At 43.2% G+C, this 12,147-nt stretch overlaps 4 protein-coding genes across 14 annotated transcripts in view; 2 read left to right on the top strand and 2 right to left on the bottom strand.

The window, feature by feature from the left end:
- The window catches only part of LOC114652512 (tripartite motif-containing protein 16-like), a 979,029-nt gene that overhangs the window by 297,703 nt on the left and 669,179 nt on the right, over nt 1-12,147 (bottom strand). The window contains exon 8 of the mRNA XM_051927928.1: nt 4,945-5,556. Coding sequence (XP_051783888.1) covers nt 5,460-5,556 — 97 coding nt within the window. The 3' untranslated portion in view covers nt 4,945-5,459. The remainder of the gene's footprint in view (nt 1-4,944; nt 5,557-12,147) is intronic.
- LOC114641503 (tripartite motif-containing protein 16-like) overlaps nt 1-12,147 on the top strand; it is a 1,283,323-nt gene that overhangs the window by 758,627 nt on the left and 512,549 nt on the right. The gene's annotated exons all lie outside the window — the stretch shown is intronic.
- LOC114652539 (tripartite motif-containing protein 16-like) overlaps nt 1-12,147 on the top strand; it is an 837,738-nt gene that overhangs the window by 638,905 nt on the left and 186,686 nt on the right. The gene's annotated exons all lie outside the window — the stretch shown is intronic.
- The window catches only part of LOC114652524 (tripartite motif-containing protein 16-like), a 538,688-nt gene that overhangs the window by 473,792 nt on the left and 52,749 nt on the right, over nt 1-12,147 (bottom strand). The window contains exon 5 of the mRNA XM_051927865.1: nt 7,169-7,234. Coding sequence (XP_051783825.1) covers nt 7,169-7,234 — 66 coding nt within the window. The remainder of the gene's footprint in view (nt 1-7,168; nt 7,235-12,147) is intronic.

The following is a 12,147-nucleotide window of genomic DNA, read 5'->3' as shown; positions in this document are numbered from 1 at the left end:
TTAAAATCAAAGCAGCCTGTATCCTCCTTATAGGTATTGGAGTTGGACATTCTGAAACTTCTGTGACACCCCTGGGGAGCTTTATTAGCTCTGTGCCATTATGATGGGTTGGGGGCTTCAGTGTCAAAACTCCTGTGCCACAAAGAGTCAAGGGAAAGAGCCTAAGAGTGAGCTGAGGAAGACAAAGTCAGACCAAAGACATAAAGAAGGAGACAGGTCGGAAAGACAATGAGTGCACTCCACTACCAACAAGGGTCTTCGCTTGACCCCTGAGCACAAACACAACTCCACACAGCACTGGACATCATCCTTAAAAGCTTGGCATCATTAAAGTGGCAAGAGTGTGCCAAGAGGAATGAGGACTCTTAACAAGTGACTGAACAGCCAGGCCTGCTTTGCCATGTTGAATTGTTATGTGTGGGAAGCTCCTGATTGATGGTCTCATTTAAACTTCTCACTTTTACAAGACTGACTCATCTGGAGACTCAAGAAAGTTGACAGTTTGGTCCTCTGGCTGGGATGTCATGCAAAAATCTTAAAGAGGGAACCTAAATTAATTTAGATAAACTTTATGAATCCCAAGGGGAACTTTGGATGCATACAGCAGCAGAAACATAAAAAATCAAGGATTGGACTCACAAGACAAATAATACAATCAATCAATCAATCAATCAATCTGTCGATGTAAATTGTGCAGAAATAGCAAAATGAACTTAAAGAGCACCAGCATTTAGTTTAGGAAGTCAGGATGAAGCATTGCAGAGGGTAGCAAAGACCCCCAAGGAGCTTAGTAGCAGACTGTGGTGCAATGAGACTGTGGCTAAAAGTACCCCCCAGAGAGCCCCAACTGGAGTTGATTTTTCGTGGTGACCTCCAGTTTTGCCCCCATCCTCTTTCCACAACAGTGCCCAGTGTGTCCAGGGTTTGTCGTTTGATGGAGCCGCTTTTCTGATTGGTTTCTTCAGGCCTTGTGCTTCATTTGAATGCCCCAGGAGACCACAGCGTAGAATAACACACGGGCTACTCCTGACTCTTAGAAGCTTTCCAGCAGCTTGCTGCACACATCAAAAGACCTGAGTCCCCTCAGGTAGTCCAGTCTGCTCTGGCCCTTCTTTTACAGCACCACCGTGTGGTCAGACCAGTCCAGTTTGCTGCTCATATGGACCTCCAGGTACTTGTGCTCTGCACCACATGCACGTCCTCCCTCTGAACAGTGAGTGGTCTCAGAGGCTCTTTGGTCTGCCGGAAGTCCTCCACCAACTCTTTTGTTCTGCTGATTTTCGATCAGCAGGTGGTTCTCCCTACACCACAAACCAAAGTCCTTCACAAGCCTCCTGTACTTCAACTCATCTCCATTATTAATGCAGCCAATGACGGAGGAGTCTTCTGAGAATTTCTGCAGGTGTCAAATGCTGGGATTGTACTGGAAGTCTGTTGTTTAGAGGGTGAACAAGAAGAGAGGCAGAACATTTGCCAAATGTGTTCCAGTATTACACACCACCAGATCTGACACACAGCCCTTGATCTTCACAAACTCTCATCTGTTGTTCACGTAGTCCAGGAGGCTAAGGGGGGCATCATGATGCATAGCCTTGTGCCTTTTCAATAGTTGATAAGGCTGAATGGCGATAAAGGCCATGGAGATACCCAAGAATATGATTGTGACTGTGGTGCCGGCTTTGTCCAAGTGAGAGTAGGACTGTGGAGCAGACTGGCGACAGCATCCTCCACACTGATATGTGTCTGATTGGCACACTGCAGACCATCCAAATGTGCTGAAATGACAGGCTATAGCTGTTTTAGGACCAGCCTCTCAAAGGTCTTCATGATGTATGAAGTAAGAGCAACTGGTCTGAAGTCCTCGGGGTCACTGGAATGCCCTTTCTTTGGCACTGGGACCACATAGGATGTTTTCCCCAGCTGGGGAAATTTCTGAAAATTCAGGGAAAGGGAGAGAATGTGTTAAGCACTGCAGAAATGTCTCTCTTACTTGGTCCTGCTATGTAACGAGATCTTCACAAAGGCTTCTACTGGTCTTACTGACATCCACAAAGCATCAATCCGGTGGTCATTCACCAGTGTGCAGTGTGGTGTATTGACATGGTGGTCTAAATACTACAACCCTAAATCAGAACAAATAAGAGTTGGGACGGTATGGAAAATGCAAAAAAAAGAATGCTTTCAGAAATATAAATAATGATTGTTTATTGTTATCAATTTACAAAATGCAAACTGAGCGAACAAAAGAAAAATCTAAATCAAATCAATATTTGGTGTTCCTACCTTTTGACTTCAAACCAGCATCAATTCTTATAGGTCCACTTGCACAAAGTCAGGGATTTTGTAAGATTCTAGTCAGGTGTTTGATCAACCAATTCTACCAAACAGGTGCTAATGATCATCAATGTCACACGTAGGTTGAAACACAGTCATTAACTGAAACAGAAACAGCTGTGTAGGAGGCTTAAAACTGGGTGAGGAACAGCCAAACTCTGCTACCAAGGTGAGGTTGTGAAGACAGTTTCATGTCATGGCAAGATTGAGCACAGCAACAAGACACAAGGTAGTTCTACTGTATCAGCAAGGTCTCTCCCAGACAAAGATTTCAAAGCAGACTGGGGTTTCAAGATGTGCTGTTCAAGCTCTTTTGAAGAAGCACAAAGAAACGGGCAACGTTGAGGATCGTAGATGCAGTGGTCGGCCAAGGAAACTGAGTGCAGCAGATGAAAGACACATCAAGCTTATTACCCTTCAAAATCGGAAGATGTCCAGCAGTGCCATCAGCTCAGAACTGGCAGAAACCAGTGGGACCCAGGTACACCCATCTACTGTCCGGAGAAGTCTGGCCAGAAGTGGCATTCATGGAAGAGTTGCAGCCAAAAAGCCATACCTCCGACGTGGAAACAAGGCCAAGCTACTCAAGTATGCACGAATACATAGGAACTGGGGTGCAGAAAAATGGCAGCAGGTGCTCTGGACTGATGAGTCAAAATTTTAAATATTTGGCTGTAGCAGAAGGCAGTTTGTTCGTCGAAGGGCTGGAGAGCGGTACAATAATGAGAGTCTGCAGGCAACAGTGAAGCATGGTGGAGGTTCCTTGAACGTTTGGGGCTGCATTTCTGCAAATGAAGTTGGAGATTTGGTCAGGATTAATGGTGTTCTCAATGCTGAGAAATACAGGCAGATACTTATCCATCATGCAATACCATCAGGGAGGCGTATGATTGGCCCCAAATTGATTCTGCAGCAGGACAACAACCCCAAACATACAGCCAGAGTCATTAAGAACTATCTTCAGCGTAAAGAAGAACAAGAAGTCCTGGAAGTGATGGGATGGCCCCCACAGAGAACTGATCTCAACATCATCGAGTGTGTCTGGGATTACATGAAGAGACAGAAGGATGTGAGGAAGCCTACATCCACAGAAGATCTGGGGTTAGTTCTTCAAGATGTTTGGAACAAACTACCAGCCGAGTTCTTTCAAAAACTGTGTGCAAGTGTACCTAGAAGAATTGATGCTGTTTTGAAGGCAAAGGGTGGTCACACCAAATATTGATTTGATTCAGATTTCTCTTTTGTTCATTCACTGCATTTTGTTGATTGATGAAAATAAATGATTAACACTTCCAGTTTTGAAAGCACTCTTTGTTTACAGCATTTTTTCACACCTGCCTAAAATGTTTGCACAGTACTGTACTGTATATATACAGTATATATAAAACACAGTTATTCTTAAATGTACTTTGAATTGTATTTCATTGCAGACCCAAGACATTTCATTTTTTCTCTGCGTACTTCATTTCCTTTCTTAATGTTCATCCATTCCTTCATTTCAGACCTGTAACACATTCCAAACAAGTGGGGTCAGTAAAGCATTTAGCAGTTTGTAAAGTCACCATTCCTTCTCACGACACGTCAAAGATGTTTTGGCACTGAGGATACCAAGCGATGAAACGTTTCTGGTGCTGTTTTATCCCATTCTTCCTCCAAACATGTCTTATGGTGTGTCACAGTATGGGGTCGTCGTCGTCACATTTCACATTTCAGAATTCTCCACACATTCTCTACTGTGGACAGGTGAGGACTGCAGGCAGGCCAGTCCAGTAGCCGTGCCCTCTTCTTCCTCAGCCATGTTATTCTAAAATGTCAATGTACTTTTCTGCACTAATGCTGCCATCACAGAAGTATAAATGGGCGCTGACACAACGCCATTCCATGACAGGCCCTGCAGGCTTTTGGACTTGTTGCTGATAACAGTCTAGACGGTCCGGAGCACACGGTGTTAATTTCTTACAATAAAGATCTGGAGTCTTGATTCATCTGACCACAATACACACTTCCACTGTGTGATGGTCCATCTCAGACCCCTCTGAGTCCAAAGAAGTCGACGCCACTTCTGGACACGGTGAACATGAGGCTTCTTCATTGTACAGTGAAGATTGAAGTGGTATTTGTGGATGAACTCCGTATTGTAGTGCTTGACAAAGGTTTGCCAAAGTAATCCCACGTCATGCCATGAGGTTCTGTCAGCTACTGATGAGTGATGCTCCTTGATGCAGTGCCTGTGGTCTGAGGAGTCGGAGATCGTGGGTGGTCTGCCCTTACGCTTTACGCACTGAAATTTCTCTGATTGCTGAACCATTTAATGATATTACACACCACAGAGGGAGAGATTTGAAAATCTCTTCCACTCTTTCTTTGATGAACATTGTTTTTAAACATCTCAATCATTTTCTCACTCATGCGTTGACAATCTGGAGATCCTCTGCCCATCTTTGCTCCTCAGATACTCAGCCTTTCGTGGGTACAAATCACAATTACAATCCCCTGTTTGAAATCCCATCATTATTTAATTATTTGACCTCTGTCAGTATGGCTGACATCTGACTGACCGGTGAGTCTTCGTCTTCAGACATTCTCAGTGAATTCATTCAAGTGAAGGACCCTTTGAGTGACCAATGGAGGGTCACAAAATGTCTGGTGAGTGGACAACAGTCCAGTCCCATCTGTCACTCTCTGCTCCTACATATAGTCACTATTCAAGAGCTCTCCATACTGAGTCTGTATAGCGCCTTTCAGTTGTGCTGATCCAGCAAGACCACATGCCTGTCCTACTTAACAGGTGACATTCAATGACAGTTGGGGGCCTCAGTAGTTGTTGGGGTTTTAGCTTGAAGGTCATGTGGCTGTGAATCAACAGTGACCCCTACTGGTCAGACTGGTATTTGTAGGTCTGAGGTGTCTCCGCCCCTCACTATGACACACACACACACCTGAGTGGCCACTCCAATAATAAAGGATACCCTGACAGTTGCACTCGCCCCACATTCTCATCCACAAATTCAATCACAGAGGTGTCAAAAACCACCCATCCTGAGAATTTAATTTTACTCCCAAACTACAAAAACAATGATGACCTGAGCTTGTGAGGACATCAAGTGACCTGTGGAGGGTACTGGTCAGTTGTCACATGGTGTCAGATGGCCGATTGTTACACTGGAGTTACGACCAAAACCAAACCCTGGATAGAGGGGCTCAGTGAAGGAGGTGTTGAACCTGTGCAGGAGGGTCATTGTGTGTGAGACGCTATAAAATGACAGACAGCCAGCAGGCCAGTCCAGATACACACCTATTCTGGGGCTGTAGGGGGCGCCGATTTCAGTCCACTTGTTATTGTGACACAAAAGGTACTGGGAATCACAACTCCACAAGCACCAGGACTTGTCATTTAATCCAAATAGGCTGTCCAAGCCCTGTCCTTTCCTGCTCAGTCCTTTATATGCGAATCCAATCACCACATCACCTCCACTGCACTCCACCTCCCAGTAACAGCGAGTCCCAGTCAGAACTTCTCTGCACAGAACTTGGTACCAGCAGTCAAATCTGTCAGGATGATCAGGATATTCAGCTTTTGTCCTCTCATGTGTCACCTTCTTGTTCCCTTGAGACAGACGGAGGTCTCTGTGTGCCGTATTGATGTCCAGTGTGAGAGGACAGAAGTCTGAAAGGAGAGAAAAGAAAACGAGTGAGGAAATCTGGGAGTGTTTAACGGGACTGGGGGCGGAGCACAACACAGGCAATCAACAAGAACCAATCAGGAGCTGCACTGACAAGACTCAAATGTTATCTTTCAGAAGTGGGGTCTTCTACCGTGAAGCCCACTTTCATTCAGTAAGTGATTGACGGAGCTACTTGAAGCTGTTGTACTTTGATGGTGGTGGTCAGCCTGAGTCTGTTCTGATGTCTGCCTTGGTTTGTTCTTCATCTCTTAAACTGTCCTTCTGGTCAATAAGGGGTCCATTTTTTATTTCTAGTGACATTCAGTGAGTTTGGCTGCAGTCCCATGGACTTTAAACTTCTTAATGTTAGCTGCTGTGCCCACAGGAACATGAAGCTCTTTTGAGGTGGTCTTGTAGTCTTCACCTTGACCTCCTCAGCTGTGTCCTTCATCCTTTCCTCTTCTTCCCTTGTCCACATTCAGTGTGAGGCACACAATGACACATCACAGCTAAGTGAGGACTTTCCTGAGTGACTGAAGACCTTGAGATTCTCATTAGAGGGTTAATTCTCATCTAATGTGGTCTTTTAACATCTAAGGTCTCCCAATATTTTCTTCTGGTATCTTCATTTAGTTTTATTCTTACAATATGTTAAGTTCTGAATCAAAAACACACAGACTGTATATGTAGATATTAATGGGAGTGGATGTTGTGTTTTTATGTGAAGCACACTGAGCTGCTTTAATTGTGTGCCTTATTCTGTATAAATAATCATTCTTATCAATATTGTAAGGGAATGACTGAAATAAAAAAGAAACAGAAAGGAGAAAAGAGAAAAGGAAAACAGCAGAAAGTGAAATGAAAAAATGAGACAAAGGATAAAGAACAATGGAGGTATGACTGGAGTGACAGGAGGACCTGACGTAGTGGGCAGGATTTAATTTTAATTTTCTGTGAGTCCATTTGACACTTAAGAGACTCAAGTCCAACAGACTGCTTTGGTGCCTCCCTGTCCTGAATTTCAATATCCCATAATGCACCAGTCACAGGACCCCGGTCACTTTCTGCTCCTCAGTCCCACCACACTCACATAATGCTTTCATATCATAAGCCTGGCCTGAGATATTAAAAGTGAAATGATGATAAACACCATGAATTGACAAACTCACATTGTAAAAACTCCTCTCTGCTCTGAGGTTCAGGAGGCTGTAGGGTGAAGATTGGAGCTTCATGACCTGAAAATACAAAGAAAAGAGAAGAATGGAGAATGTTAAGATGGTGTTTTATAATGTTACATTCTTAGACACTTATTACAAATGCAGTGCAGTTAAATTAAGCAACAAGACATGCGGATCAAGTTTGTGTGCTGAGCCCACCGGTGTGTGGATGATGAAGTGAGTTTTATTTACCAACATTTTGATGAGCCACAGACACATGTGAGGGTCTTCTCTATGGACTTGACCTCTGCTTTAGATACCAACATCTCAGAGCTCCATGATAAGAAACTGACTGAGTTCAGCCTGCCCAGTCCAATCCACTATTGGATCTCAGACTTTCTTCCAGACACTACAGTTGGGCGCTCACACGTCTGATCTGTTAACCCTCGTCACCTCACTTTCTGTTTTCCTCTCCTGTGTTGTCAGTTGGCCACAGCTCAGCAGTTCTGTTCATGGACAGACATTGTTAGGTTCCATTTATGTTCATCAGTGCAGAACTGTTTTATCTTACTGTGTGTTTAAACAAATCTGTACAGAACTTTATAAACCTCCACAGATTTAGTACTAAGTCAAGTCTGGTCAGGTCGGGTTGGGGGGCATGCACTGATACAGCGTGTTGCCACACCACCACACAATGAAACAGCTTTGGATCCTGGCTGGCCATCCCTCCAGGCAGAAATACGGTCCAATACCACCATCCAGAAATGACCTTCTATCTACCACAGCCAGGTGTTATGTGGGCACCCCTTAGCCTGGTGCAGCCACTCGGGTCCTCAACAATGAGGGTCATCCTCCGGTAATCGCGCCACATGGCCGTAGTGTCATAACTGATGCTCCCTCACAGTGCAGGTCATGTGCCTCATTCAAAGTCAGACCAGCGGTACCCAAGGATTCTCCAAAGAGACACAGTATACTTTGTACTAACAAGCGATAAATTTGGCACATCATTTAAGATGTCTACTCTGTGCAGGGCAGAAGTCATTTTTTTCTCCAACGTCCTCCGAGTATTTCACTTTTTATTGACCGTATCACAATTTCAGATGGTTACAAGTTCACTCACACTTTGTTCATATCTGGTCATGTTGCCTTTAAATTGTTTAACTTGAGCCAATTCTTACAATAAGGTGCTGGAGTTTCGTGCCATTCCTCCAGACAGGACTGGTGTTACTGGGACAGGTTCTTAGGCCTCGTTGCTCACACACTCTTTTTCAGTTCAATCAGATTGAGGTCTGGGCTTTGTGATGGCCACTCCAATACCTCAACCCTGTTATTCTTAAGCTATTTTACCTCAACTTTGGAGGTCCTTGTAGATTTGGAGGTCCCCTTTGCGACTGAGCTTCTCCTTCTTTGTTGAGCTCTTGAGTTGTTGCTCAAGTGTATCTCCATCATTGTCCTTCTTCATGATGCCATCTATTTTGTGAAGTGTGCCAGTCCATCCTGCAACCCCCACAACATGCCACTCCCACCTCCATGCTTGACAGTTATGATATTGTTCTTTGACTTAGCAGCCTCACCCATTGTCCTCCAAACATCATGATGGTCATTCTGGTCATACAGTTGGATCTTGGATTCATCAGCCAAGAAGACTTTTCTCCAGAAGGTCATATCTTTGTCCCCCTGTGTCATTGCAAGCTGCAGTCTAGTTTTTTGATGGTAGCTTTGGAGCAGTGGGTTTCTTCTTTGTTAAGTAGCCTTTCCGATGATGTCAATGTCAGACTCGTTTTACTATGATAACGAGACTCATCTATCTGTGTCCTCCAGCATCTTTACAGGGTCCTCTGATGTTCTGGGATTGATTTGCATTTTTCATGCCAAAGTCTGATCTTCTCTAGGAGACACAAAGCGTCTCCTTCGTGAGCGGTGTAATGACTGGGTGGTTCCATGGTGTATATACTTGTGTATTTTTGTTTGTACAGATGAACGTGAAACCTTCAGGGGTTTGGAAATTGTGCCCAAGGATGAACCACATTTGTGGAGGTCCACCATTTTGTTTCTGAGCCCTTGGCTGATTTCTTTTGATTTTTCCATTGTGTCAAATAAAGAGGCAGTAAGCCTTAACATCCATCCACATGTTGGCTCCAATGAGGCTGATTGGCTCTCAGACGCTCATTGTCTAATTGTCTAAAGGCTTGACATCATTTTCTGGAATTTTCCAAGATATTTTAAGGCAAAGATAACAACGTTTCTGTAAACTTGTGACTCACTGGAATTGTGATCTGGTCAATAAAAAGTGAAATACTTGGAGGTCTGTGAACATTGGTGGAAAAAATTACTTCTGCCCTGCACAGAGTAGACATCTTAAATGCTCGTAGTTCATTAGTATAAAATCGGAGGTTCAATTATAAAGTGAGTTTTAAAGAATTCACCTGAAGTGGATGGAAACTTCTAACTTCAACTGTATCTGTGTGTATAAACTTTATTACATTTATAATTAAAGTAAAGTATGTTATTGTGCTTACCCTGTGGACTTGTTATGTGCACTCAGTGGAGTGTTCAGGTGGTCCTGAAGTGGTCATATATGTGTGTGTGTGTGTGTGTATGTGTATATATCTATAAAGCAGAGTTCGGATCCGTATGGGTGTGTTTGTGTGTTTGTGGAGCGACGGATAGTTAAGGCGGGTGTTGGAGTCACGTGATCATCTCCCCTCCCATTCACCTCATTTCATTCACTTCATTTCACTCCGAGCTGAGCTCTGCAGCTGATGCGGTCTTGCTGTTCTTTTTCCATAGTGTTTAGTCTTTTCTCCTTTACTGTTTAGTAGACGCGGTACTTACTGAATAGTATTTTTTCCTTTAGTGTTTCTTAGTGTTTAGTAGACGCGGTGTGCCGCTGCTCCCGGCGATGTTGCAGTTTAGTGTTACTTTCTACTTCGTTTTTGTACTTTAGTGTTTAATAATAAATAATAATAATCCATTACATTTATATAGCGCTTTTCTCAGTACTCAAAGTGCTAAAATAGTGAGTGATACTTAGCTGATAGCAATGTAGAAGGAGCACAGCATAACGGAGCCGGTAGGACAGGCGGGTGTGGTAGCGTAGGTGAGCGGCGATAGCAAGCAGCAGAAAGCACAACAGGAGGAGGAAGCAGGATTTGATGTTCCAATACACAGCTATAAACAGTAACGCTTGGTAATTTCAGGTGTGATCGCCCCGGAGCCATAAGCCATAAACCAGGTTAGTATGAACATCAGATCAGTTCCCAGTCGTAGAGTATTGTAAGATGAAACGGGAGCAGATCAGCATAGCGAATATAATCACAGAGACAGATCATCATGAGGTGTTAGATCGCCAGGTACAAAGAAATGTTTGTAGGTCTCGTCCCGTGATCCACAGACTCCGCTGTTCCCAGTAAAGTTGAGTCCATAAAGTCTGTAAATATTAAGCCAAATCAATGCAATTCCAGTCAGCTGTATCCACGAACTATACGTACAATAAATGAAATAAAAAAAGCATAAGAAAGTGCAGAATTAAGGCAAATTTTGCAAAAAGTGTTGTTAACAGGGAGGAGCGGCAACAACAAGTGTGCGCCAGCGTCCCGTCACCTGCTATAAAAAAGCAGTTAAAGTAAAAGTCTACTAAAATTCTTTATTATATCTCATTTAGTGTTCTTTCCGGCGGTGTTGCCATTTTTTAGTGTTAGTGTCTACTTAGTGTTTGTGTTTAGTGTTATGTAACGGGAGATCTTACCACTGTCAGATTTTGCAATGAATGAGTTGGTAAATAATGATTATTTATCAACAGATCACATGAGCAAATTCAATGAAAGTTTAGCTGCGCATACAATTTTCCAACCTCAAGAGGTTTTGCTAATGTGGACTCCTGACATACCTATAATGCCCATTCCACAAAACGCAAAACATATTCAAATATTACCTTCTGCAGCTACTGAACAAGTGACTCACTGGGTGTGTACCTATTATGATGGTGCTGTAATTCATGTCTATGACAGTTTAAACGTTGATAAAAAATTCAACCTCACCGAAGAGCAGCTTCGTTTCCTTCGTGCTTTGTTTCCTTACAAACCTCCCATAGTTTATGAAGACGCACAGCAACAATTAAATCATACAGATTCTGGTGTATTCGCAATTGCATTTGCTGTGTGTATTTCTTTAGGTATTGACCCAAGTGATCAAGTTTTTACTATTTCTTCAATGCAAAATCACTTACGAATAATTTTTTTTACTCGACAATTGCTTCCATTCCCTGTCGAAAGTAGCCGACGGGCGACACCAGTTACAAGTATTCAGTGCGTTCAAAGACCTGTACGAAGTACGGCGACTAACACAGTCACTCATAAAAGGGGAGATGACTCGGTGCAGGAAATGGGGATTGAAACTACCTTGGAAGACATGCAATCAACGAGGCGATTAAACGGATCTCAAGAGACGTCTTCTAGGTTGGAAAAAAAGCGCTTGGCTGCCAAAACCATATTGGTAAATATGGAAAGTTCTTCACCGATTGCTTTAAAATTTTGACACAACGTTGCATTCGAATACGCGCGTGTTTTTATATACATATTATATAGATGGCACACCTGTGACAGGTAAAAACATGCTATTTTTGAAATCACAGCGCCATCTGTTGGACGTAAAAGCAACACAAGCCATACTAAATATTTTACGATTCTTTTTCAATGTTTCGATCAAATACATTTGTAAGTACGTGACTAAAGGCAGCGACATGGCAGTTTTTGGCGTGCAACCAGAAAGAAGTGACAGGAATGCGGTCATACATATGGATGAAATCTCACAGTATTAGGCTGGAAGATACATAAGCAGCAATGAAGCTGTATGGCGAATGCTTTCATTTCCCATACATGAACGAAGTCCAGATGTTGTTCACTTAGCAGTACATCTAGAAAATGGACAACGCGTTTATTTCACAGCTGAAAATGTGCAACAAATAGCCCTGAATCCACCGGCTACAACGT

This window comes from Erpetoichthys calabaricus, chromosome 5, assembly GCF_900747795.2.
Source record: "Erpetoichthys calabaricus chromosome 5, fErpCal1.3, whole genome shotgun sequence".
In the NCBI taxonomy this organism is placed as follows: Eukaryota; Metazoa; Chordata; class Cladistia; order Polypteriformes; family Polypteridae; genus Erpetoichthys; species Erpetoichthys calabaricus.
Note: the sequence above shows the minus strand (reverse complement) of the source record. Positions and strands in the feature narration are given on the sequence as shown.